Source organism: Meles meles, chromosome 8, assembly GCF_922984935.1.
Source record: "Meles meles chromosome 8, mMelMel3.1 paternal haplotype, whole genome shotgun sequence".
Taxonomy (NCBI): domain Eukaryota; kingdom Metazoa; phylum Chordata; class Mammalia; order Carnivora; family Mustelidae; genus Meles; species Meles meles.
Window position 1 is genome coordinate 63,941,791 of NC_060073.1, and position 27,423 is coordinate 63,969,213.

General features: G+C 36.2%; 1 protein-coding gene across 3 annotated transcripts in view; it reads left to right on the plus strand.

Moving 5' to 3' along the window:
• ACER3 (alkaline ceramidase 3) overlaps positions 1 to 22,575 on the plus strand; it is a 163,814-nt gene extending 141,239 nt beyond the window's left edge. For 2 of the 3 annotated variants that reach the window (XM_046017382.1, XM_046017384.1), the window contains exons 8-11: positions 13,003 to 13,104; positions 15,871 to 15,975; positions 21,351 to 21,396; positions 21,983 to 22,575. In XM_046017382.1, coding sequence (XP_045873338.1) covers positions 13,003 to 13,104; positions 15,871 to 15,975; positions 21,351 to 21,396; positions 21,983 to 22,036 — 307 coding nt within the window. In that variant the 3' untranslated portion in view covers positions 22,037 to 22,575. The remainder of the gene's footprint in view (positions 1 to 13,002; positions 13,105 to 15,870; positions 15,976 to 21,350; positions 21,397 to 21,982) is intronic. The other variant, XM_046017383.1, reaches the window with a different exon arrangement.
• The last annotated feature ends 4,848 nt before the right edge of the window (positions 22,576 to 27,423 follow it).

The following is a 27,423-nucleotide window of genomic DNA, read 5'->3' on the forward strand; positions in this document are numbered from 1 at the left end:
ATAGGACCTGGCCATGCAGCATGTACTCAATAAATGAATAATATGATTTATGGGTTTATCCTTTTTTTTCTTTTTTAATTGAGCTTTTTATTTTGAGGTAATTGTAGAAGAACATGTATTAACAGAGATCTCCTACACCCTTTACCAATTTTCTCCAATGATAATGTCTTGCAAAACTATAGTACAACATTACAACCAGGATTTGACATTGACAGAGTCAAGATACAGAACAATTCCATTGCCACAAGCATCTCTGTGTTGTCCTTTTGTAGCCGTACCCACTTCTCTCCTACCCCATCATCTCACCACCTATTCTTAACCCCTGGCATTCACTAATCTATCCTTCATTTATATGATTTTTTTATTTCAAAGATATTATGTAAATGGAATCATACGGTATATATAGTAACCTTTGGGATTGGCCTTTTGCACTCAGCATAATTTACTGGAGATGAGTGCAAGTTGTTGAGTGTGTCAATAGTCCATCCGTTTCTATTGCTTAGTAATATTCCATGATATGGATGTATTACAGTTTAACTATTAACCTGTTAAATGACATCTGGAGTGTTTCTAGTTTTTGATTATAAAGAATAAAGTTGCTGTGAACATTTGTTTTTAGGTTTCTGTGTGAATGTAAATTTTCCTTTCTCTGGAATAAATGCCCAGAGTGGAATTGCTAAATTGTATCATGGTATATGTTTAGTTTTTCTCAGAACTGCCAAACTGTTTTCCAGCTGGGTTACCATTTTACATTTCCACCAGCAGTATATGAGTAACCCAGTTTCTCTACATTCTTGTAAATATTTCATGTTGTCACTATTTTTTTTACTTTACCTATTCTTACAGGTATGCACTAATCTCTCATTGTGGTTTTAATTTTCATTTCCCTGATGTCTAAAGATAAACATATTTTCATGCATTTATTTGCCATCTGTATATCCTCTTTGTTGAAATGATTGTTTGTGTCTTTACCCAATTTGTGATGGTATTTTTTTTTCAGTTGAGTTTTGAGAGTTCTTGATATATTTTAGATATTTTCCTTCATCAAATAATGTAGCTAATAAATATTTTCTCTCCCAGTCTATACCTTGTCTTCTCATACTCTTCACATAGTCTTTAATAGAGCAAAACAGTTTTTAATTTTAATGAAGTCTAATTTATCAGTTTTCATTTTATGGATCATACTTTTGGTGTCATATATAAGGACTCTCTCCCTAACCCTAGATTCCTAGATTTTATCCTGGTTTTTTTTTTCTAAAAGTTTTATATAGTTTTATATTTTACATTTGAGTTCATGATTTATTTTTAGCTAATTTTCATATAAGGTATAAGGCTTAGGTCAAGGTCTTTTTTTTTTGTTTTTTTTTTTTAACTTATGAATGTCCAGCTACCCTAGGGCCACTGGTTGAGAAGACTTCCTGAAATTTCTCCACTGTATCACTTTTGCTCTTTTCTCGAAAATGATTCATATATATTTGTGTAGGTCTATTTCTGGGTTTTTTATTTTGTTACATTAATCTGTATGTCCCTCCACCATTGCCACACTCTGAGATTACTGTAGCTATAAATTATAAATAATAACAACTCTTCAAATCATGTAGACTGTTTCCTCTCAGTTCTTTTTAAAATTGTTTTAGGTGTTTAGGTTCTTTGATCTTTCCATATAAATTTTACAATATATATTTAAAATTTTTGTTTGAATTTTTTTAAGAATTACATTAAACCTACATATCAATTTGTGAAGAATTCACCTTTACTGTGTTGAGTTTTCCAGTTTATAAACACATGTCTTTCCATTTATTTTGATTGTTCTTTGATTTTGTTTATCAGCACTTTGGGTTTCCATTTCTTTTTTTTTTTTTAAGGTTTTATTTATTTATTTGACAGAGAGAGAGAAATCACAAAGGCAAGAGAGGCAGAGAGTTGGCAGCGAGGCAAGCAGAGAGAGAGGGGGAGGCAGGGTCCCTGCTGAGCAGAGAGCCTGATGCAGGGCTCGATCCCAGGACCCTGAGATCATGACCTGGGCCGAAGGCAGAGGCTTAACCCACTGAGCCACCCAGGTGCCCCTGGATTTTCCATTTCTTGAGCAATTGTAAATGGTATTTTATTTTTAAATTTAGGTGTCCACATGTTCATTGCTATTATATAGAAATACAGTTGGTTTTCTTTATGTTTATCTCATATTCTGCCACCTTCTGAAAATAGTTCTAGAAGACTTTTTATAGATGCCTTGAGATTTGCTACAAATAGGGACAGTGTTTATCATCCTTTCTAATATACGTGCTTTTCATTTCCATTTTTGCCTTATTATCCTATCTAGAACTTCCAGGACTATACTGAATAAGAGTGGTGAGAGTAGATTTTCTAGCCTTGTTTTTAGTTTTAGGGGAAATGTATTCAGTCTTTCACCATTAACTTAAATGCAGTGTTAGCTGTATGGTTTTTGTAGATGTTCTTTATCAAGTTGAGGAAGTTCAATTTCATCATTTTTTCAATATCAGTTGATTTGATCACCTGATTTTTTCTGCAGTCTGTGAGTATCATTGTTACTACATTGATTGATTTTCAAATATTGAACCAGCTTTGTATTCCAAATAAACCCCACTTAATCATGGTGTAAAATTATTTTTTTATTGCCAAATGATACTTGTTAATGTTTTGTTAAGGATTTTTACATCTATAATCATGAAGAATATTGATTTATAGTTTTATTTTCTTATTTCACAGTTCTGGAGGCTAGAAGTCAGAAATCAAGGTGTCAGTATGGCCATGATTCCTTTGAAACCTATAGGGGAATCCATCCTTACTTCTTAGCTTCTAGTGATTTGCTGACAATCTTTGGCACTCCTTGACTTTTATCCACATAATTTCAATCTCTGCCTTTGTCATGCCATGATGTTGTCCTTGTATTTCTGTGTATTTGCATGGGTTTTTTTCTTGTAAGAACATCAGTCATATTGGATGCGGAGCCCACTCTACTCCAGTGTAACATCATTTTAACTAATTATACCTGCAGTGACCCTATTCCAAATAAGGTCACATTCTGAGGTACTGGGACTTAGGTCTTCAACATACCCTTTCTCAGGGGAAAAAATTAACCTATAGCAGTGCTTTTCCCTGCACCACTTAAAATATGCATTTATAACTACATCAGACAGTATTACAATTTTTGCCCCACCATAAAACATAATTTAGAAATTCAAAAGGGAAAGAAAAATAAATGTATTACATTTACTCATATTTTTACTCTTTCCATTTTTCTTTCTTCCTCCCTAACATTCTAAGATTCCTTCTCTCCTCATTTCTTTTCTGTTTAGAAAACTTCCTTAGACATTCTTTTTAGGGTAGATCTGTTGGCATTATATCCTCTAGGTTTTTCTTCATATGACAATGTATCTTGATTTCTTCGCTGGATACAGAATTCTAGGTTGACAGTTCTCTCTCAGAACTTTAAAACTTCTTCTGGCCTTCAGGTTTTCTAATGAGAGATCCTGTCATTCGAATTGTTTATTTCCTATAGTAGGAGAAGTGTTGCTTTTCTCACTCTTTTCAGGATTTCCCCTTGTCTTTAGTTTTCAAAATTTTATCTGTGATGTGTCTTGATGTGGTTTTTTTGGGTTAACATGTTTGAGGTTAGCTCAGCTTCTTGAATCTGTGGGTTTATGTGTTCTTTTTGTTGTGGGGGAAAGAGTTTTTTGGCTAAATTTGAAAGTTTTTCAGCCCTGCCTTTCTTCTCTCCTTCCGGGACACCAAAAACACGAATGCCAGATCTTTTGTTATAGTCCCACCTTCTTATGGCCTGATGAGGAAGTCAGTCTAGACTTCCCACTCAGTCTTTGCAGCATGGATGGGAGTGAGGCTAGAGGCTGTTCTGTAGCCAAACATCACAGTGTGTAGCTATAAAATACTAGTTACTATATAAATTTTCAGTCTTGCTAGGCTGCCTCTTTCCTGGTCATTTGGCTAGAGAGAGCAGACTTTTGTTGGGCTGGAGTTTTTTTTGTCTGTACCTAGTGGCATTTCTGGGTTGCTCTCATTTTCATTTCCAACTCTGGGATATATAAGGCAAAAAGAAAACACACGGAATGTACCAACGTAGTGTAAGTCATGTCCCACAGTCTCTAGCCAGTTTGCTGTCTTCTCTCCACCTTTCAGAGTCTTCTTATGTTTGTTTTTATATAATATTCAGGATTTTTAATTGTACTTAGTGGGAAGAGCAAGGGAAAGTGTGCCTGTTTAATCTTCTCAGAAGCAGAAGTCCCTTATTTATTCTGCTTTTATTTTATTTTTTTTTTAAGATTTTATTTATTTATTACAGAGAGAGATCACAAGTAGGCAGAGAGGCAGGCAGAGAGGGGGGGAAAGCAGGTTCCCCGCTGAGCAGAGAGCCTGATGTGGGGCTCAGTCCCAGGACCCTGGGATGATGACTTGAGCTGAAGGCGCTTAACAACACTGAGCCACACAGGCACCCCAGAAATTCCATAGTTTTTAATATCATAAAATGAGAATATTTCAACAGTATATTATAGATAGCAATATACTAATTGAAGTGAATGCTTTTATATATTAAGTTATAGCCTTAAACCTTTGTTTCTAATGCCTTAACTGTCAAATGATTAAAACTTAGAAGCACAGTATTTTCTAATACTAAAAAGCAGGTATTTTATAAAATTATTTTAAAATTATACAGATTTTATAAAATCATATATAAAATTAAAAAGCAAGTATTTTATAATACTAGAAAAGTATTATAGTCAGCATGCTAGACCAAGAAGTAAATACTGAAGTGACTAGAGTAGGTACTGATGCTGTCAGTGTTTAGCACTATGTGCTTCGCTGTGTTTATGCTACAAAAGTGCCATATTAGGGCGCCTGGGTGGCTCAGTGGGTTAAGCCGCTGCCTTCGGCTCAGGTCATGATCTCAGGGTCCTGGGATCGAGTCCCACATCGGGCTCTCTGCTCGGCAGGGAGCCTGCTTCCCTCTCTCTCTCTCTCTGCCTGCCTCTCTGCCTACTTGTGATCTCTCTGTCTCTCGCTGTCAAATAAATAAATAAATAAATAAATAAATAAATAAATAAATAGTGCCATATTAGACTGTAGCTAGCTAGTACTGCTGCCTTCTGTAACTCCAAAGAGGAAAACAGGACTTGATTAACTGAGTGCTCATTTCTTTTATGATACTGCTATTATCCTTGGCTTGGATAGGTCATGCAGATTTATGTGGCTGCTATTTTCATTTACTTAGCATTACTTTAATACCTTGAATGGAGAACCAGACATTCTTTCTTCATCTGACTACCAATGGCCATTTAACTGTAGTAGCAAAATAAACAAACAAACAAAAAAACATTTTTTATGAAAATTGGTGACAGCTGGCACTTAAGATCAGAAGAGTTGTTTATACTTGATGCTTAAGATGATCTCTGCCCAAAACTCTGAAAGACTTTAAGATAGAAAGTAATACATACTACAATACTGAGTTTTCTTAGAATTATTACATTTGATAATAAAAACCCACCTATTTGGGGCACCTGGGTGGCTCAGTGGGTTAAGCCTCTGCCTTCATCTCAGGTCATGATTTCAGGGTCCTGGGATGGAGCCCTGCATCAGGCTCTCTGCTCAGCAGGGAGCCTGCTTTGCTCGTGTGCGCTCTCTCTTTCTCTCTGCCTACCTCTCTGTCTGCTTGTGATCTCTGTCTGTCAAATAAATAAAATTTTTTTTAAATCTTAAAAAAAAAAAACCACCTGATTAGTCTCAAAAAATCCACATAAATACACAGTACTTTTTTTTAAAAAAGGGTATAAAAACAGTATGTGCCACATAAATACTGACTAAAAGAAAGTTGGACTAGCCATTTTAATAACGAAAAAAATTTAAAGCTTTATTTAAAACAAATGTGTTTGCTACATAATTATTAAAAGATTTAATTTATTAGAAAAAAAAGCAATTCTAAACCTTTCATGGAAAATTTTAAGCAAAAATTGACAGAATTACAAAGAGATGTGTATCAGTGCTCTATCATGCTGAAATATTTTAACACAGTAAACATATTAGCCAGGATATGGACAAAATTTAAATAATAGAATAACAAATTGATTTAATATATTTAAGTTAAAGAAGTTTGGTCTTCTCAAGCATGCATGAAGTAGTTATTAAATCTACCAGACAATAGTTTTATTTTTTTATTAACATATAATTTATTATTTGCCCCAGGGATATAGGTCTGTGAATCATCAGGCTTACACATTTCACAACACTCACCATAGCACATACCCTTCCCAATGTCCATAACCCAGCCACCCTAAACTTACTCCCCACCCCTCAGCAACCCTCAGTTTGTTTCATGAGGTTAAGAGTCTCTTATGGTTCAGACACTAGTTTTAAAGCAAGGTTCAGCAAACTTTAAAGTATAACATGTTCTCTGACTATAGTATAATTAGTTAAAACAGAATTAGTCAAAATAGCCCATGTATTTGGAAACTTAAAACCATACTTGTAAATACAAGTAAAAAAAAATGCAGTAGAAATAATATTCACAAAGTAATCACGTTGAAAGTGCCACAGATCAAGTACTACAAAGTACTGGTTCTTAGTGGGAAATTTATGCCTTAGATGTTTACATTAGGAGTAGAGAAACTGAAGAATAATGAATTAAGCATACAACTTCAATAATTAGAAAAAGGATCAATAGAATCAATCCACAAAAATGAAGAATGGGACTATGAAAGGGCAGAAATTAAAGAAAAGAAAACATATAATATTGAAGATCAACATCTTCGATCTGATTTTCCTCCCTTCTGAAACCCTACTAAGACTCAATAAAGCATAAACCCACAAGAAGACTGAATAAAATTTTAAAGCTGGAAAATAGATGGATTACTGCTAACCCAAGGAAGCCAAATTTTAAACAAAGAACCTCCAGTTTACATCATAGTTTTCTCAAGTATCAAGTATCAAGCATTAACCCAATAGACAGTTTGGAAAAGCAGATGAAATTGGGTTCTACATAAGAGACTATGGACTCTGAAAAAGAACCTGAGGGTTTTGAAGGGTCAGGGGTGGGAGGTTGGGGGAACAGGTGGTGGGTAATGGGGAGGGCACGTTTTGCATGGAGCACTGGGTGTTGTGCAAAAAGAATGAATACTGTTACGCTGAAAAAATAAATAAAAAAAAAATGGAAATTAAAACAACATTGAGATACCACCTGACACCAGTTAGAATGGCCAAAATTAGCAAGACAGGAAACAACATGTGTTGGAGAGGATGTGGAGAAAGGGGAACCCTCTTACACTGTTGGTGGGAATGCAAGTTAGTGCAGCCACTTTGGAGAAGAGTGTGGAGATTCCTGAAGAAATTAAGAATAGAGCTTCCCTATGACCCTGCAATTGCACTGCTGGGTATTTACCCCAAAGATACAGATGTAGTGAAAAGAAGGGCCATCTGTACCCCAATGTTTATTGCAGCAATGGCTACGGTCGCCAAACTGTGGAAAGAACCAAGATGCCTTTCAACGGATGAATGGATAAGGAAGATGTGGTACATATACACAATGGAGTATTATGCCTCCATCAGAAAGGATGAATACCCAACTTTTGCAGCAACATAGACGGGACTGGAAGAGATTATGCTGAGCGAAATAAGTCAAGCAGAGAGAGTCAAGTATCATATGGTCTCACTTATTTGTGGAGCATAACAAATAACATGGAGGACATGGGGAGATGGAGATTAGAGGGAGTTGAGGGAAACTGGAAGGGGAGATGAACCATGAGAGACTATGGACTCTGAAAAACAACCAGAGGGTTTTGAAGGGGCGGGGGGGGGTGGGAGGTTGAGAAACCAGGTGTTGGATAATAGGGAGGGCACGTACTGCATGGAGCACTGGGTGTGATGCCAAAACAATGAACACTGTTATGCTGTAAATAAACAAATAAAAAAAATTAAAAAAAAGAAAAAAAAAAAATTGGGTTCTAAAATAAGGAGGGCTGGTTAAAAGCCTTAAGAAAATGTTAAATGCTTACATCCCCTCACCTACTCCATACCACAGAAGAACTACAGGAGCTTGTAGGTTTATTCTATGGTAATGGTGAGCAATGTCTCTAGATTGGGTTTTGCCCTACAGTGAGCATGTCAATAACATGGTGAAATCAGAGAAATTGGGTGACCTTATGCACTTTGAATGTTGAATGTAAAAACCTCTAAGCAGAGAATTGAGAGGATCTTCTTTTAGGGAATATGAGAAGCCTTAAAAGACCTAAAGATACTGATTTGGGGGTTCCCTAACAATTGGCCCAGCAAAATAACTCTACAGTAAAGGTTACTAGTCTAAGGGCCTCAACCACATGCTTAGAGTTTGTGGTCACCTTTTTAGTTTCCCATTCTTAAGAATGAGGAGACAGTGCCAGACAAGAGGAATGTATCCAGTATGAAAGACAGAGGCCAAAACAAATAAGGGACGGTGGGGGGGGGGGGTGGGGAATCAACTTAGAAGAAACAACTTATACATGAAGGAGAAAACATCAAATATAACAAAACAACAAATACCATTAATCCATTCATGTTTCTAGAAATACGCTATATCTATGAAATCAAGAGTAAGATGCAAGATAAAAAAAAAAAAGGAGCATTCAGAGAATACCCCCCACCAAAGATAATAAAAATATGGTAAAATTGAACACTGAAGTGAATGGTTTGAAAGATACATTTGAATCAGTCACTGGAATTCCTTCTCCTGAACATATATTGTGATTGCATTACGGCCCATCATCCCCCATCCACCAGTAAGAATCTACCAGAGGAAAGGCACTAAATCCATGGTGGTCTAGAGTAAACAAGAGCACAAGGCCTCAGGACCCTTGGGCCCACTCATCACCACTGCTGTGGAGAAACAGTGAAGTGTTTCCTCATGTCTGTGGGCTTCCCAGCAGAAAAGACAGAAGCACGCACACACATACACACACACACACACACACACACACACACACACACACACCCCTGGCTGCCATCAGGATGATGAGAAAGAAATGGAGAAGAGACTCAATAGAAATATTACTAGGCCAGGTGCGAAGACAGTGCAGATAAAATGGAAGGGAAGGAATCATTACCAAAATTACTTAAAATACCCTGCAATTGAAAGACATGAATTATTGCATTGAAACAACCACTGGCTATTCAACACAATGGGTAGAAATAGACCCATGCCAGTTTCAGAATTCTTGACAAGGAAGATTCCACAAGTTTGTAGAGTCAGAAGACAGATATACATATGAAGGATCAGAAATCAGAATGGTTTGGGGCTTGTCAAAACAAAACTCGCAGCTAGAATTCTAGAATTCTAACTTAGAATCCTGCAGCCAACCAGACTACCAGATCATATATTTGAGTTCTCAAAAAAAACCTTAGCCCGTAAACTACTATGGAAACCTACTGAAGGATGTATAATGAGAGAGTAAACAGAAAAGGAGGAAGACATGAGATAACAAAACATAGGAAATCCAACACTGAGAGAGGTAAAGGCAATTCTCAGGTTGAAGAGGAAAGGAAGGAATTTCTCAGCTGATAGCTATACACTAGTGAGGAAGGTAGTTCAGAGTAAAGCGATGTTACACCAGACCCATATGTGTTGAGGGTCTTCTGTATTACCCATTCTCATACCTGATAATAATGGGTAGTCTGTCCCCAGAATCTTATCTGTACTTAGCTTGTAGGGACCATGTGCTGATGAAATTCTTGCTCTCTCCTCTGTACCCTGCTGCCTGGATAACCAAAGACATTCATTTCACCCCACAGAAGAATTTTGCTTTGAACTACCGCTGAGAGCTGAAGATTGGCCCTGGTAAGTAAGCTTAGAAGCAGAAAATAGAGAGTACCCTACTCCCATTGATATATTCGGTCACATCTCAGCATCTGGCCCACACTGCAACCCTGCCAGATGCCTTCACTTTGTTGAGCCCTGTGTTCTCTGGGACTCATTTTTGCCTCCCCTAAATGGGGTTATGATATACTCTGAAAAGCTGAAGACAGACTGTGACTCTTTTAACCTAATCTTCTCTGAGAACCTTCATCAAACAGTGGCAATAATGCTTTTTCCTCTGCACAGCCAGGTTTGTGCTTTCCTGATGGTTTTTAAATTACCCTTTTTCATTCATTTATATGCAAACACTAACAGGTAAAAATAATTAAATATTTGAGAAAATCTATTCTTGTCGTTCACCATACTTTAAAAAAAAAGGAGAAAAAGTACATGAAGATAGCAGATTTAGAAAGAGTATTCTATAAAGTTCAACAGCTGTTTATAAACTAAAGACAAAAAAAACCCTTTACAAATTAGTAATAGAAGGGAACTTTCTTAACCTGTAAACTCTGCAACATCTAAAACATTTAGTAATAAAGTATTTTTTAAAAAAGTTATCTTTGGGGAAAAAAAGTTATCTTTGAAATGAAGAATAAAACAAGAATATGTATTATCACCACTTCTATTCCAGCCTTCTATTGAAGGCTTGTCCAGTAATAATATTTGCAGATCACATGATCATGTACAGAAAATGTCATAGGACATGTACCAAAAAACTCCTAGGAGTAATAAGTTGGAATTCAGCAAGGTCATGAAATTCAAATGAATATTCAAAATTCATATTTCTATATACTAGCAGCAAATAATTAAAAAGAAAAATTTCAGAAGTACAGTTTCCAGTAGCACCAAAACACATCAGATGTTTAAAGATTAAAATTTAGTGACAGTATGTAGGATCTGCATATGGGAAACTACAACAGTTTTTTGCCAAGGGAAATTAAAGAAGACCTAAACAAACGGATAGGTGGGCCATTTTCATGGATTAGAAACCTCAATATTGTTAAGATGTCAGTTCTCCCCAACGATCTGTAAGTTTAATGCAATCACAATCAAGATCTCTGCAGGCTTTTTGGTAAAAATTGAGAAACTGATTCTGAAATTTATAAGGGAATAAAAAGGATCTAGAAGAACCAAAGCAGTTAAAAAAAAGAAAATGTCACGGGCGCCTGGTGGCTCCATTGGTTAGGCATATGCCTTCGGCTCAGGTTATGGTCCCAGGGTCCTGGGATTGAGTCCCACATCAGGCTCCCTGCTAAGTGGGGAGTCTGCTTCTCTCGCTCCTTCCTATCCTCACACTCTCACATGCGCTGTCTCTCAAATGAATAAATAAAATCTTAAGAAAGAAAAAGAATGACAAAGTTAGAGGACTTAACATTCCTTAATTTAATCTGTGGTACACTGATCAGGACAATGTGGTATTGGTAGTAAAAATGAAATATAGATCAGTAAAACATCTGCAAGTAGACTATTCATCCATACTGACCTGATGTTAAATAAACATTCAAAAGTAATTCTGTGGGGGAAAAGATAATCTTTTCAATAAATTGTCCTGAAACAACTGGATATTCTTATTTTAAAAATGAACTTAAACTCCTGCCATTACAAAAGTTAATGCCATTATAAAAATTACTAGAATTGAATCATATCCCTAAATGTAAAAGCTAAAATTATAAAACTTCTAGAAGAAAATATAGAAGTCTTTGCAGACAGACTTTAGTTAAGCAAAGTTATTAAATAGGATACAAAAAATACAAACCATGATGAAAAAAATTGATAAATCAAACTTTATCAAAATAACACATTTTTTTCTTCAAAAGACATTAAAAAAGTGAAAAGCAAATCACAGATTTGAAGAAAATACAAAATATATATCCAACAAAAGGCTTAATGTTTAGAATACATAAAGAATTCTTACAACTCAGTAAGAAAGCAAACAATTTTTTTAAATAGGCAAAGATTCAACAAACGGTAACAAAGAAGATTAACGTGGATGGCAAATAGGGCATAAGAAGATGTTCCATAACATTAGTCATTAGGGAAATGCAAATTAAAACAATGTTGAGATACCACTAACATCTACAAGGAACAAGTAAAATGAAAAAATCTACCCATGTTATATGAAGTGTTGGTGGGAATATAGAACAAAAAACTCATACACTGCTGGTGGAAATGTAAAATGATACAGCCACTTAGAAAAACAGATTAACAGTACCTTAATAAGTTTGACATTCACCTGCCGTACAATTCAACTATTCTTCACCTTTTTACCCAATAGAAATGAAAGCAAACATTCATACAAAAACTTACCTATCAGTGTTCATAGCTGTTTTATTTGTTATAGAAAAAAATGGAAACAACATTAATGTCCACCAACATTTGGACAGATAAACAAATTGTGGTATATCCACACAATGGAATACCACTCAGTGATTAAAGGAAATGAAGTATTGATACACATAACAACATGGATGAGTTTTAAAATAATTATGCCAAGTGAAAGAAGCCATACAATGAAGAGGATGTATTGTGTTATTCCATTTATACAACGTTCTAACTAGCTTTTGGAGATGATGGATATGTTTAATATCTTGATTGTAGTATTTCATGGATGTATACAAATGTACTGATCAAATGTACACTTGAAATATAGTCAGTTAAATTGTAAGTCAGTGATACATCATTGAAGCTATAAAAATATATAAGCTACTGGTCTTATTTTGGGTAACTCACTAAGCTTCAGTTTTCTTAGTGGTGAAGTGCAAAAACTACTACCTGCTTCACAGGGTTTATTTGAAGATTTTATTCATTTGCCTGTGTATCTAATTGACTGTGGTGCCTGCCTGACACAGAGCAGGTGACTCAGTCAATGTTAATTCTGTTGCAACATGACCTACTTCTTCCAGGGGACTGATAAAGTTATTGGGGGCCTTCAGATTACTTTCTTGAAACACTTAGAAAAGTCTTAATGGCATATTCTTCCTCATTTTTTAATGGCTAAATGTTAATAGGCAAATGTATTAGAGAATTTAGTAGATAGGTTTGCATTTGATACTAATGAAAACCTTTCCTTTTCCTGAAAGCAGTGGCTTCAAGCTCTGAACATGACATGACTTAACAAAATTTCAGTTTGCTGTTCTTTTTTTTCCCCACAGGGTTTATCCATGGCTCAGAGGACTGGGTTATACATCCTTGGGCATATTTTTAATGGGGTTTCTATTATGGAACATAGATAACATCTTTTGTGATTCACTGAGGTAAGATATATTTTCAATCTCTAAGAAATATTTTTGGAAGCAATTTATTAAGCAGAAAATTTCATAAGCATATAGAATTACTAGTGCCATGAAATGAATTTTTGCCATTGTTAAGTTAAATTCTGAGAATACTTGTTTAATTAACCTAAAAATTTAGACCTAAGACTATTTCATAATATCTATAGGGATTTTTGTGTGTATATATCACAGAATTATAGAGTTGATCAGATGTTAATTAGGCCTCTGAAATCTGCCTAATCTGCTGTGTTGAAGAAATACGAAGGATTTGTAAGAAGCATATAAAATACATGTATATAATTTTGTACTTTAATATACTTAATGTTATTTTCTAAGAAAGGCAAGTGTTCTCTTTACCACCTTGTCAGCAATTATGTATTGACTAGAGTTTGAATTTTGGGTCTCTGGGCTTAGTCCGTCACCAAGGTCAATATCTTTCTGTACCTCAGTTTCCATAAAATGAACATGTTCAACAGGTTAAACTAATGGGTCCTTCCAACTCAAAATTTTGTGCCTAAAGTTTTGCATAAACACATAAATTGAAAACCACCAGAGAGAGGCAATCAGCAAAATTCAGACTGTGAGAAATCTATAAGATGAATGACGTAGTCTCTTCGGCATAAATTGCAGAGGGGTTAAAAAAAAAGAGGAACATACAGATTAAAAGAGACTTAAGGGCGCCTGAGTGGCTCATTCAGTTAAGTATCCAACTCTTGATTTTGGCTCAGGTCATGATGGCAGGGTGGAGAGATGGAGCCCTGTGTGTCAGCCTCTGCTCAGCGTGGAATCTAGGATTCTCTCTCTCCCTCTGCCCCTCCCCCTACAGGTGTGTGTGCGCACATTCACACTCCCCCTGGAAGGGAGGAAGGAAGAAAGAAAAAGAAAGAGGAAAGAAAATATTTAAAAATATATGAGGGCGCCTGGGTGGCTCAGTGGGTTAAGCCGCTGCCTTCGGCTCACGTCATGATCTCAGGGTCCTGGGATCGAGTCCCACATCGGTCTCTCTGCTCAGCAGCGAGCCTGCTTCCCTCTCTCTCTCTCTGCCTGCCTCTCTGTCTACTTGTGATCTCTGTCAAATAAATAAATAAAATCTTAAAAAATAAATAAATAAAATAAAAATAAAAATATATGAGACTTAAGAGATAGGATGTATCAACCAAATGCAATGTGTTGATTTTTTTTTAAATTTTGATTCAAGCAAAACAACTGCAAAACAAAATTTTAAATGCATGAGACAATTGGAACTTTAATCAGTAATTGAATATTTCATGATATTGAGATTATTGTTAATATTTTATATGTGAAAATGGTATTACTGTTATGTTTTAAATAGGTTTTCTTTAAAAAGATTTATTTATTTATTAGAGCAAACACAAGTGGAAGGGATAGAGGGACAGGTAGAGAGAATCACAAGCAGACACCATGCTGAGTGTGAAGCCCTACTTGGGGCTTGATCTCATGACCCTGAGATCATGATCCCGAGATCAGAACCTGAGCAGAAACCAAGAGTCAGTCACTCAACCGACTGCACCACCCAGGCACTCTATAAAGAGCTTTTAATCTTTAGAGACACATACTGAAATATTTAGAATTAAAATGATACAATATCTAGGATTTGCTTCAAAATATGGAAGGGGAGAAGTGGATGTGAGTCTCAATGGTTGGCTAAGTTATTTAAATTGTTGAACCTGGATAATGGATACATTATAATTTTGCTCACTTTTGCACATGTTTGAAATTTCCCATAATAAAAAATTAAATAAGTAAATATATATTTTAAATGTATACAAACAAACTAGTAATATACCTTGCTTAGAAAACTAAGTTCTGAGTGAGTGATTCTGAATCCGTATTACTCATCAGAAGCCCCATTAGAGAGAGCACTTAACGGTGCCGAGATAAGTCATCATCCTCTAGGTTAAGAGCCACTAAGAAATGAAGTAGGTTCTTAGAGATGGTAATTGTCTCAAAAATTCATGGGATATCTAGAGAAGTAGTTTTAAATTGATTGTTTTCCTTCCTTCCAGTAAATGACAAATTAATATGGTACACACTTTAATCAAAAGATGTAGAATTTGAGACTCAGCTGAGCCACTTGGCTGAGTGACTTGGGCAACTCGGTCTCTGAATTTTAGGTTCTTCATCTGTAAAGCAAAGCTAATAATAGCCACTTCAAAGACTCACTATGAAGTGAAATAGTATTTACCAAAAGTACTTTATAGACTGTATGGTGCTCATCTAAGATGTAGGTTGTGTGTAGGGCAGGGAAAAGCATGTATCTGGCTTCTTGAGTGAATAGCTACGTAGACCAGTGTTTCCCAGATTGTGTTCCAGGAAACACTTGTTTCATAAAGTGTTAGTAAGATATTACTTGAAGAAAGGGTTCTGTCCATTAGTACATTACCTAAAAAAAAAATGAAAATAACTCTTGTGTAGTTCTGATAGGACTTCTCAAGGCCTTCATTCTGTTATTAGAAATTGTAGTCTCCAGGAGAGCAATAACCTATATACTACTGTCTGTGGGTTTTTTTGAACACAGAATCATTTCTTCATGGAACTCTGGTAGGATCACTGTTCCTCAAAATATACTTTGGAAAACAATATGCAGACTACAGCAGATTTAAGGAAATTAAATAATTGCCATATGTGAGAATAACATTTCAAAATGCTCAAAGGCTGTCAGCAATAGTTGCTAAATATTTTTAAAAAATAGTAATAATGGTGATTTTTCCCCCCCTCTTTACACAGGAACTTTCGAAAGAAGGTGCCACCTATCATAGGTGTTACTACACAGTTTCATGCATGGTGGCATATTTTAACTGGCCTTGGTTCTTATCTTCACATCCTTTTCAGGTAGGAAATAGAGACTTTTTTTTTTTTTTTTTTTTAGCATAGTATTGAAGTGTTTTCCCTTTACTCTGCAAATAGGATGGTGTAAATATAAAATGTCAGAGACAAAAATCAGGAACTTATATTCTAGCTTTGCCTCTGCACCTGGGTGACCTTAAACAAGTCCCTTCCCCTCTCTGAAGTTTTGTTAGTTTTCTCATCCTTTTTTTAAAAGATTTTATTTATTTTTTTGTCAGGGAGACAGATACTGAGCAAGCAGTGGGAGCAGCAGGCAGGCTCCCCGCTGAGCAGAAGCCCAATCTGGGACTCTTTCCCAGGAACCTGGAATCATGACTGGAGCCGAAGGCAGAGGCTTAACTGACTGAGCCACCCAGGTGTCCCTAGTTTTCTCATCCTTACAGTGAGATGGTTGTACCTAACTGACCTCTGACACATGATTTACATTTTAAATCATCATTCATCTCCTTTTTAGAGCAAGTAGGATGTAAACATTTCTGTTTCTTATTTATCAACATATCTTTATTTATAGAGAATAAATTTAGAGGGAGAAAGCAGCCAGATCCCCTAAGTAGCAGACTGGGAAAGCATGAGTGTTAGAAGTCCCCAGCTTAATTTGTCTCTTTCCCTGAAATAAGTTGGTTGCCACTTCTTTTCCCTTGCTCAAGAGTCTGCTGGAAATCAATCATTTATAACAAAAGTGAAATTTTGAATTCTCTCTGATCACACTATTCAAATAATGTCTCCATATCATTCTCCCCTTACCAGGCCTTATTTTTCTTCAAAGCATTTATAAACAGTTTATATATATTTATTGTTTGTCCCCACCAGCTAGACTTAAAGTTCCTTGAGGTAAGGGACTTTATCTTATTCACTGGTACTCTCAAATGCTTAGAACAATACCTATCAGATAGTAAGCACTCAGTATATATTGTTAAATGATTTAATGAATGTGTACCTATTGATCTCTTTACAAGGGGTCAGAATATGTTTAATCTCAAATTCTTCTCAAGAATCGAGAGAGCTGAAATATTTCTAGATAGGGGAAAAATTTTTTCTTTGAACCAATATGAAAATGAAAATTTACTCAACTGAAATTTGTAGAATACTTCCTTAAAATAACATTGGCATCTCACCTCTCTGGAGATAACTATTTAGGTAATCCGAATTATCTAAAATATAACTACCTGAGAATTATAGAAAAAAAACTTTTGGGCAGCTAAATAAGAATCATTGCATTCATGCTGTGAAGAGTTCAAGGTTATTAATCATGGAAGAGCTCTTAAACTCTGTAAGTATATTTATTTTACTTTATGCAATCTGTTATTACTATATTGATTATTGGATTCTCAGCCCATAGCACTTTAGAAATAGCTAATTTAAAAGGGAAGGGATAGGAAATGTTTGAGGAAATTGAAAAATTATAGAAAAGGAGAAATAAGAATGAGCCTGACAATTACAAACTTAGCACTTTAACACTGCCCAAGAAGTCCCAAGGATGTTACTGCAGTATAATACAATACAGTAGTAAATTTCTATAATAAATAAGAAGTGAAAGTATACTCATTATATGCTATTTTAAAAGGTTAGGGTTCATGGCGCCTGGGTGGCTCAGTGGGTTGGGCCAGAATCTCGGGGTCCTGTGATCGAGCCCCGCATCGGGCTCTCTGCTCAGTGGGGAGCCTACTTCCCCCTCTTTGCCTACTTGTGATCTCTCTCTCCCTGTCAAATAAATAAATGAAATCTTTAAAAAAAAAAAAAAAAGGTTAGCATTCCCACTTTCCCTTTCCCGTTTTCACCTTCCCCTTTACATCTCCCTGTCACTTTCTCCTTCTCTTCTTCTGGTATGGAAACCCTTCAGGGAAGCGGGGTAATGATGGGAAAAAGTGCTGTGACGAGGTGGCAGCATTCAGTGTCTGAGGAATGAGGAAAGGAGGCCAGTGTTGGCAGCATGGTGAGCTCCAAGAAGATCTGGTGGGGCGGGGTGGAGGGGGTGGAGTGGCTGCTGTGCCCTGCAAAGAAACAGAGTGATGAGGTGAAGGGATATGGCGGGGTGCATGGAGGAGGTGGCTGGAGTTAGGAAATGGGTTACACTGAACTAGTAAATTCATTGATTAAACAATAAGTAAATATATTGTGGACCATAAAAGCCTGATTTCTCCACTGTTTCAAGGGATTTACAAATATGGAAAGAGGGAAAGCTAGACAGAATCTTGAGAGGATTAGATTGGAATTTAAATTATTTAAATTATTAGGGGCTCAGTCAATTAAGTGTCTGACTTCAGCTCAGGTCATGATCTCAGGGTCCTGGGACTGAGCCACACATCAGACTCCCCGCTGAGTGGGGCATCTGCTTGTCCCTCTCCCTTTACCCCTCCCCCCTGCTTACTCTTCTCTCAAATAAATAAATAAAAATCTTTTAAAAAAAGTATTAGTATGAACTCATGAGTGTGTGACACAAACATAAATATACACACAGATATGGAAGAAGTTAAATGTGTGTGTGTTGTATAAATTAAAAATACATGTGTTTATATATATGCTAACACATACATGTATCGCCTAGCTCTATGAAACCCTGTAAAGGCTGAAAGGCAAGCTTTGGTCTTGTAAACCTGAGATAGTGTGAATATCAAAATTAAATAGCAAGAGTTTCGAGTTAAAACCCATTGAATAAAATGAGAATCTGTGAGTGCATACTAATATAAATAAATGAGAAGGGAAGTCTTCCTTACAAAAGAATGCCAACTAACAAATGTAGGGAACAATGGACACAAATGATTACCATTTGGCAGCCATCTTAGGGATAGTTGATATGTATTATGTATCAGTGGATGCTCTGGCTGATAGGTGGGAGTATGATGAGGAACACATATTAGTGTAATTTAGAATATCTCTCCATGAAATACTAATACAGAGGGGGAAATAGTGACTTTACAGTGAAAAAAACTGGCAGCAACCAACCTGACTGTGCATTTAAGGTAAGATTGTCCATGACAGAGCACGTCATTATGGTATGTCTCCTGATAAAATGCACTGAAATGAGCTCAGCATCATTTCTGTAGTATTTCTGCCAAAAATACACGGCCTGGATCTGGTTATGAGGAAATATTGATGGTTCTGTGTTGAAGGTCCTTCTACAGAATCAAAGTCTTGTACTTTTTAAAACTATCAAGTTCATGAGACAAGGAAATACTGAAGAACTGTTCTAGTTTTAAAAAAAATTAAGATATGAAAACTAAATGCAGTGCATGTTTCTCGATAGCAAACTGGATCAGAAAGGAAAAAGAAATTACTGGGACAGTCAACAAAATTAGAACGAAGTCTTGAGTTGGATGTTAGTATTAATTTCCTGAGTGGAAGGGTTGTATTATAGTAATTTAGGACACTGTCCTTGTTATATGGTGATACATATTAGAATATTTAGAAGTGGTGGGTATCATGTCATTCAAAGACTCCATAGGATATATATACACTTGGACGTGTGTGTGCGTGTGTAAAAACATATGTGGTTAAATGATAACAATTTGGCATCTGGGAGACGGGGTACAGAAATTCTTCATACCAATCTTAAAACTTTCCTGTAAATTTGAAACTCTTTTTAAATTAAAAAAATAAAGGAGAGGAGAAGGCCAAGCCTCCAGATGATGATGGGGGGGAAGGGGTTGAGATTTTGGGTGTAAATAAGCAAATAGAAAACTGATGATCTAATTGGTAATCAAAATGCTTTCTAAAACAGTAGGATATCCATTTTTGTGAAAAAGACAGGGCTAAATATACATATAAGCTTGTAAATACCTAATTATCTTTGTAAGGGTTTATGTTAACTGGTAAGTACCAGCATTTATCTCTGTGCTGAAGGTACCAGGTAGGAGACAGACCTTTTTCCTTTGTACTCTTCCAAATCTTTACCAAATGATTATATTACCTATTTTTAGAAAAATTTTTAAATAAAACAGTGAGATATTTTTTATATCCATTAAGTGAGCTCTGTAATATTTTAAAATTTCCTTCTGTTTTCCTTAGTTGCAGGGAAATGATATGATCACACATTACTTGTCAGTGTAAATTGATGTAACCCATTTGGAAAGAAATTTGATACTATATGTGTTTGTGAAAATAAAATATTTATATTTTTTATCCCAGTTATATTCCTTGCAATTTATCCTAAAGAAATAACCCAGAGAAGTGAAAATGTATGTGTAAACTCAATTATGTGTATTACAGTGTTTCTTAATCAGCAAAGCAGCAATAATAATAGAAGAAAAAGAAATTACACAATAGGGAAGAATTATAAAATATAGTATATCTTTTATTCAGCTATTTAAAATTATATGAAAATTTTATAGCAACTTAGAAAGATATTTGGAATATTTGGCTTTTTAAGTGAAACAAACAGACTAAAATCATATGTAGGTAATTATTAACCCTGTGTAAAAACTAATTTGTATCAGGACAAGGGTTAAAGTAAATACAGAAAAAAATGAAGCATTTTGATTATATTTGGTGGCATGGTTTTGACTTATTTTTTTGTTGTTGTTTTGTTTTCTTTTAATGTTAAAATGTTTTACTTTGTTGTTTTTTTTTTTAAGGAGGAAGGGAAGATAGAATATATTTTAGACATATTTCATCCTAAATAACTAAAATAAAAGAGGCTTGGATATTCAAGCTTCAGTTATGGATATTTTGATTCTTTGGGTACCTCATCGAATGAAACATGCAAATAATATTTCAGAGGGATGATTTGAGAATTTAACAATATAACATATGTGCCCTTTCAGACTTAAGTACTATACAAATGTTTGTTTCAAACAAAGAGTTAATACTGGGGAATAAAAATATCTGAGCTTGGAGCTTTACTCCATCACTTCATAACTGTGTAAACAGTCTTGAGCCAAGTTATTTACTTGCCATGTATACTGATTTAGAATCCAGTCTCATCTTCATAGATTACTTATTCTAAAACTACTGTGAGGAAGACTTTCCTTACCTTCCTGATTCTCATACCTGTATTGTAATCCTTATAGAGCTGATATAACCACTTCCAGAATATTCTAAGAATCCTCTACTTTAATTCTTGCTATCTTCAAAGATGAAACTGGCAGATGTGACATGAATCATCAAGTGTGAGTGGAGTGCTCCCTACTAAACTACAAACATCCTGAGGTCACAATCTGAGAGTATTCATTTCTGTCTTCCTTAGCATCTTGCCAAGTGTTCTGTAGCTTCTCAAAAAATGGTTGCTAAATGAACAAAGAATCTACTAGCGTTGCTTTCTTTCTGTGTATACAGAGGCACTGTGCTTAAATCTCTCAGTAAGCCAGTTTGTATGAATTAAAAATTAATCTGAAGTGCTTTCCCTCCCTCCCCTTTTCTTCTAGTTTATATACAAGAACTCTTTACCTGAAATACAGGCCAAAAGTAAAGGTAAGTTCCTTTCCTAGGGGTGGGTGTGTGTGCGTGTGTGCATGCATGTGTGGGTGTGTTGGGAGGATGGGTCCCAGGTGGAAGAAGGGCATGGGGTGGAAAGGTAGTAGACAGAGTACAAGCTTTGGAACCAGATGCTTTTGAATGTTGACCAGGTCTTCCACGTACTGCTTTATGACGTTGGGCAAGTCTGTTCTTTTTAAGCCTCAGTTTTTTCAACAATAAAATGGAGCTGTCAATAGCTATATTACAGAGTTGTTTTAAGAATCTGAGATGATTAAAATGCCCAGCTCCATGCCTGAAGTTTAATCCATTTAAATAATTTAAATTAAATAAATAATAAATTAAATAAAATATACTAATAATATTTTATTATATTTAATATAATAATAAATTATAATTTATTATTAATAATAAATTAAATAAAAATAGTTTCTGAGATCTCATGCAAGTCTGGAAAGATTATGCCATATTCAGGCTACTAATACCAGAATAGTTGTTAGCACATCTAGCTCATAGGTTCTTTTTCAGGCATGACATGCGGTAGTTACCTTCTTTCATTTTGCCCTAACTTGTTTCCAAACAGTTTCTCTTCGGAATCTGGCCAGTGATCCTGTTTGAGCCTCTCAGGAAGCACTGATGAATTACTCCACCAAGAAAACAAAAAAGCACCTCCCGTAGGCCTGGCCAAATGAATAAGGAAATCCTTAAAGATCTACACACTCAAATATATTATGACCATCATTGTAAAGGAGTGACTTTCTGAGTAATGCTGCCAGTCACGCAGAGAATAAGGAATGGGGCATGTTGGATGTTTAGCTTGTGTCTTTAGCTCATTATCCTTCTCCTCCTCACCCTCACTCTAAAATGTTTAAAAAAAAAAAAAACAGACATGATGTGTGTGTATATACTCAAATGCTGGGAAAATGAGGCTTTTCTTAACAGGTTAACAGTTTGTGTGGATCATAGGAAATTGACCTCCTTCCCTTTTTTGATAAGGGTTGCATGTGAATTATATTTGCTTAATATTTGATTAAATAATCAAAACAGCTAAGTATTGGAAAACCCCATATCCAGATGGCCAGCAGTGGAACCAGCACTTAGCAGTGTAAGCCTTGATTTATATTCTTGTCATAGTAACCTCATGAATGATTTTCCAAGGTAAAAAATAGTTCTGATAGTTCTTCACTGTCTGATAGTTCTTCACTGTCTGCCTTCGTGCTAGTCAGTATGTCATAAGTAAGCTCCATCCTGCTGCTAGGTTCCATACTTGCCATATCCCAGATTTGCAGTGGGCTCTGAGGTGTCTGTGTGTGTGGCCACAGCCAATCAGAGTGCGTGGGTCATCTTGTAATATTTACGAAGACCATGAGGACACTTATAGAATGTTATACCTCCAGCCAGTTAAGGGTGGTTTCTCAATTTTCTTTGATCTTTGCAGATCTTTAAGTTTCACTGGTATTATGGCTAGGCAGACATGACTAGTGGTCTGGCCTACTCCCCATATTCCATCCTCTTAGCCTAACTTATTTGAAGTTACCAGTGAATATTGTTATACTCTGACTTTTTAAATTATGCCATATTTTCCAGTTTTCAGAGAGGCTATGGTTATGCCCAGGGAAATGTTTCAGGTTAACCAGAGAGAAAATGATCAGGATCCTTTTTACCTAAAGCTTACTAGAATATCTGCCCCTTCGTTTTTTGAAGGAAATAGATATGAGTTGAGAACAGCTCTAACTTACTTGAACTTGTAACGGAACTCACCAAAATTAAAGTGCTAAGAAATGGCAGTGAAATATCATTGAAAGGCAGCTAGTTCTAATTTAGCTTTGAACATATAACAAATTGAATCACTTTTCACAAACATAACACCTGTCCGGAATAAAAACCTGATTTGGCCCCTTTGCTGATGTATCACCATATTTGTAGTTCCATACCATTTGGTATTTTTGCAACTTTTTCCTGCTTGTGCATTGTAAAATCCAGATTGTTTTTACCACATGGTGACATTGACTCAGATTAAATCCTGAAGCTACAACTTCAAAAGGAGAATCATTTTTTTTCTTACGCAGAAGTATAAAATACTGCTATCATTTCTCCAGTATGTAGTAAGTCTCCTTGGTACAAATTTAAAACCAATACAGATTTTGGTTTTCTTCACCTATTAGCCTTAGTTTTAGTCAGAGTACTATTTTCCTTACCTTAGTGTGCCAGCATGCCACTAGGCAGATAAATCTGCCTACTTTTATGATCTTCCAGCAAGAAAAACACTTGCCAAAACAAATCTAAAGAACTTTGGTTGTGCCTTAAGAAAATCTAAATCTAAGCCGTTCCAACACGCAGCCCGTAAGTAAGACTGTTCTTTTGCCACAAGATTCTGACTTCTGGCTACATGTCATGTGCCATCTTACATTTTTTTAATAAGTTCATTTGTTTCACACCATTGTCTTTTTGTAATTTTCTTTCAAGATACACTTCTGAGTAAGGAATTTATATATGGCAACAAAGGCACAGCCTTCTTGACAGCGCAGCTAGGTGTGTGCCACCGAGTTTCTGTGTATCACAGTTAGATGAGGTATGGAGAGCTGCCCCCACTGACACTGGGGTCCTTTCCAGCAGCTTGCTGAATGAGCAGTTCAGCTGCTTCCCCCTGGAGTCGCTTGAAGAAGGTTGTTCAGCACCTCAGTGGAGAAGCATGGGCACCACTGGATGACCTGTAATGCTGTGGCTGGTTCTTTAGAGACCCTTGTTTCTGCTGTAAAAACAGCAATGTGAAAGCAGAAAGGATCTTAGAAGTGTTGAAACGAAAGCAGAGACTGAATCCAGACTCTTAACTCTCCAAGTTAGTGCTTCTCATGTGGCTCTCCTTCTAGCAGCCCAAGTATTTGCACACTCCAGACTTTGTTTCTGTGCCATAGTGAGTATTATGGAAATACTACTGACCTTCAGGATATCACTAAATCGAATTTATTTCAATGGCTTTATTTTTCCCTTCTAGGATTATGGGTGGGCATTATGGGGTTTGATTACTACCCCCTTCCCTTTATTTTCTTGGCAGACTTCCTGAACTAGAGTATACAAAAAACCTGTTTTCTGCTGAGCAAACAATTGTTCGTTTACATATCATCTGATATGGAAGGCATTCCTCTGTGAGCCCTATACCAAAATCCTTTCAGAAAATACTGATACCTTAAGAGGATATGAAAGAAGCAGTTTGCTTGCACATCCTAATATACTGCATTTTCACAGAAAATTGAAAGCAACTTGCTTTTTTTTTTTTAAAGAAAAACTATATGAAAGGTGGTTGTACTAATCTGGTTGGTCACTCTACCCACCCCTTCCCACCTTGGTGCTTTCATGAAACGTTGCCAACACCTGAAGTAATCTCTTTTATCCTTGTGATATTGTATAAATTGATGATTGGTGATAAATTGATGAGAAACAATCATTTTTGAATAATTTAAAATGAGAACCCCAAATAGTGGTATTTGGTGTAGTAGAATTAGATAAAATAATGTGGTTTACCCTAAATGCACAATTTCCAGGACTGTTAAACTAGCTTTCCTTCTTAGTATAAGAAAAACTAAGAAAGTTTTTCTTATACTAAGGAGAAGGAGGTAGGGGTCAATATCAAGAGAAGAAAAACTTTAAGTATATAACACATGAAAATCTTTAAATACCTTAAAAAACTAAGTTCTAGTAAAGATTTTTATTTTAGGGGCACCTCAGTTGGTTAAAGCATCTGCCTTCTGCTCAGGTCATGATCCCAGGGTCCCGGGATCAAGTCAGTTGGCTTGACTCAGTTGGGTGGCTCAGTTGGTTAAAGCATCTGCCTTCTGCTCAGGTCATGATCCCAGGGTCCCGGGATCAAGTCCCTCATCAGGCTCCCTGCTCAGTGGGAAACCTGCTTCTCCCCTTCCCTCTGCTGCTCCCCCTGCTTCTGCTCTCTCTCTCGGTCAAATAAATGAATAAAATCTTTTTTTAAAAAAAGATTTTATTTTCAAGTAGTCTCTATACCCAATGTGAGGCTCAGACTTATAACCGCAAGATCAAGGGTCACATATTCTACTGACTGAGCCAGCCATGTGCCCCAAAACTATGTTGTTTTAATGCCAGCTCCTTCAGAATTTAGCCAGTGCCCCTTAAAGTATAATGAATCAGCTTAAGGTTTTCTTATGAGTCCTCTGGGTTCCGTATTACTTTGCTCTTGAAAAAAAATAGTTTGTTGCTAAGTTGAACAGTTTTAGCTCTCAATTCCACATTTACATGACAGAAGTAATTATTTTAACCCTGTGTTTATGATGTATTACTAGATAAGTATTTATATAAAACTGATGTTTGGGAAAGAGAGTCAGTTATAATTGGAATTTGCAAGTATGTGGCAATTTATAGATCTGCCTGTGTCTTACATTTTGCATCGTATCAGTTCCATAATATAATTAGTTTGATGACTTTGTCTTATTTTTCAATGTGTAAAATTACAGCTTATTAACTATGCTGTAAATATTCAGAAATAATGAGTAAAATTTGGCTAAAAGTTAAACCCCTTCACAGAGGGGGCTATAAAGTGAAAAAAAAGTCACGACCCATCTGAATGGGTTAAAAAAGGCTGTTTTTTAAACTGTTGGACTTCCTTTAAGAATAAGGAAACTTTTAAATGTCTAACTGTAGTTGCTAAGTGAGAAGTTGGCAGTGCTGAGGTTTATGTGAGCATGTTGCTTGACTTAACATTTTCTCCTGTTGGGGAGGAAAAAATCTCTCCTTTACACTCTGAAATCCAGTAGTTAGGGGCCATGAATTAAGCTGATTAGCAAGAGAAAATGTAGATTTTTATTCACATCTGTACACAAAAGTGTGACTCAACAAGGCAGAATTCAGGACTCATATACCATCTTAATAAGGGGAGGGGAGAAAGGGCACTTAGGGGAAAACAAATGTCTTTCAGAAAGGATAAAGGGGTCCTCAGGAGAAAAGAAGGGAGATGTGACGGTTTTGTGACAATGCCTGCTTAGTTGTGGTACCAAAAGTCCCAGGGAGAGGACTTGTAACAGTTGAGTTCTTGGGAGAGGTTCTCCTTTTAGGCAGATAAGGGGAGTTCAGAAAAGCCTCTTCCTGCATCTGTTGACTCTCAGATGCCCTTAGCTCAAAATAATTGTTATGCCACAGTGGCGTGTTCTGGACCCCTTTATTTCCCCATCTAAAACTTCCCAAGGTGTTTCAAGGAGCAGAAGCTGAGGTAGTGACTATGGAGAAAGGATTCAGGTTAGAAGCTGGGAGGTAAGAGAGATGCAAGGGAAAGAAGGCATAGATGTATGGAGAAAGAAAAGGAAAAAAACTAGTAGTTGGAGAGGATTATAAACTCAGTTTCTTGAGTTCAGAAAGCAGTCAGTCCAAATGATTTCTAGATGAAATGGCAGTCACGATGGCAGTGGCAATATCACAGTCATGGGCATTTCCTGAAGCTCAGAGGACCATGTTCTGGTGAACTTCCTGAGTGGCCCAGACTGTTGGGATAAAACCTTTCAGAGTCCCTTCAGCTTGCAGGGCTTTAGAAAACAGGCAGTTCTAGTTCTTAATGGTGCCAAGTCAGGAGGGTAGAAGAAAGTTGGAAAGGTTACTGACAAAACGCACAAGATGGCAGGATTCAGCTTTCAGAGAGGTGAAAATAACTCAAAGACAATGAACAGGACTAGAATCTGATAATCCACAGTGGTGGGTTATAGTTTTCCATTGAAACAAAATTTCTCTGTAATCACCCCCACTTTTATCAAAGATAATTAAGGTATGACTATTTTTGTTTGCAAAACAAATCATCTCATTAAACTTGGCCTGATTGTTTATGTAAATGTGGCGAGGATGGTAATTGACAACACAGGCCTTCTTAAGTTTGTTTTGCTGGAACTTTTATTAGGATTCTCAGATTGGACTTTTAAAAGGCTCAAGGCTAGCAGAATTTGCCATCAGACTTCACTTGCAGTACCCACAGATTTGGATGAATTCCTTCTCGAGGTCCCCAACCCTAATTTT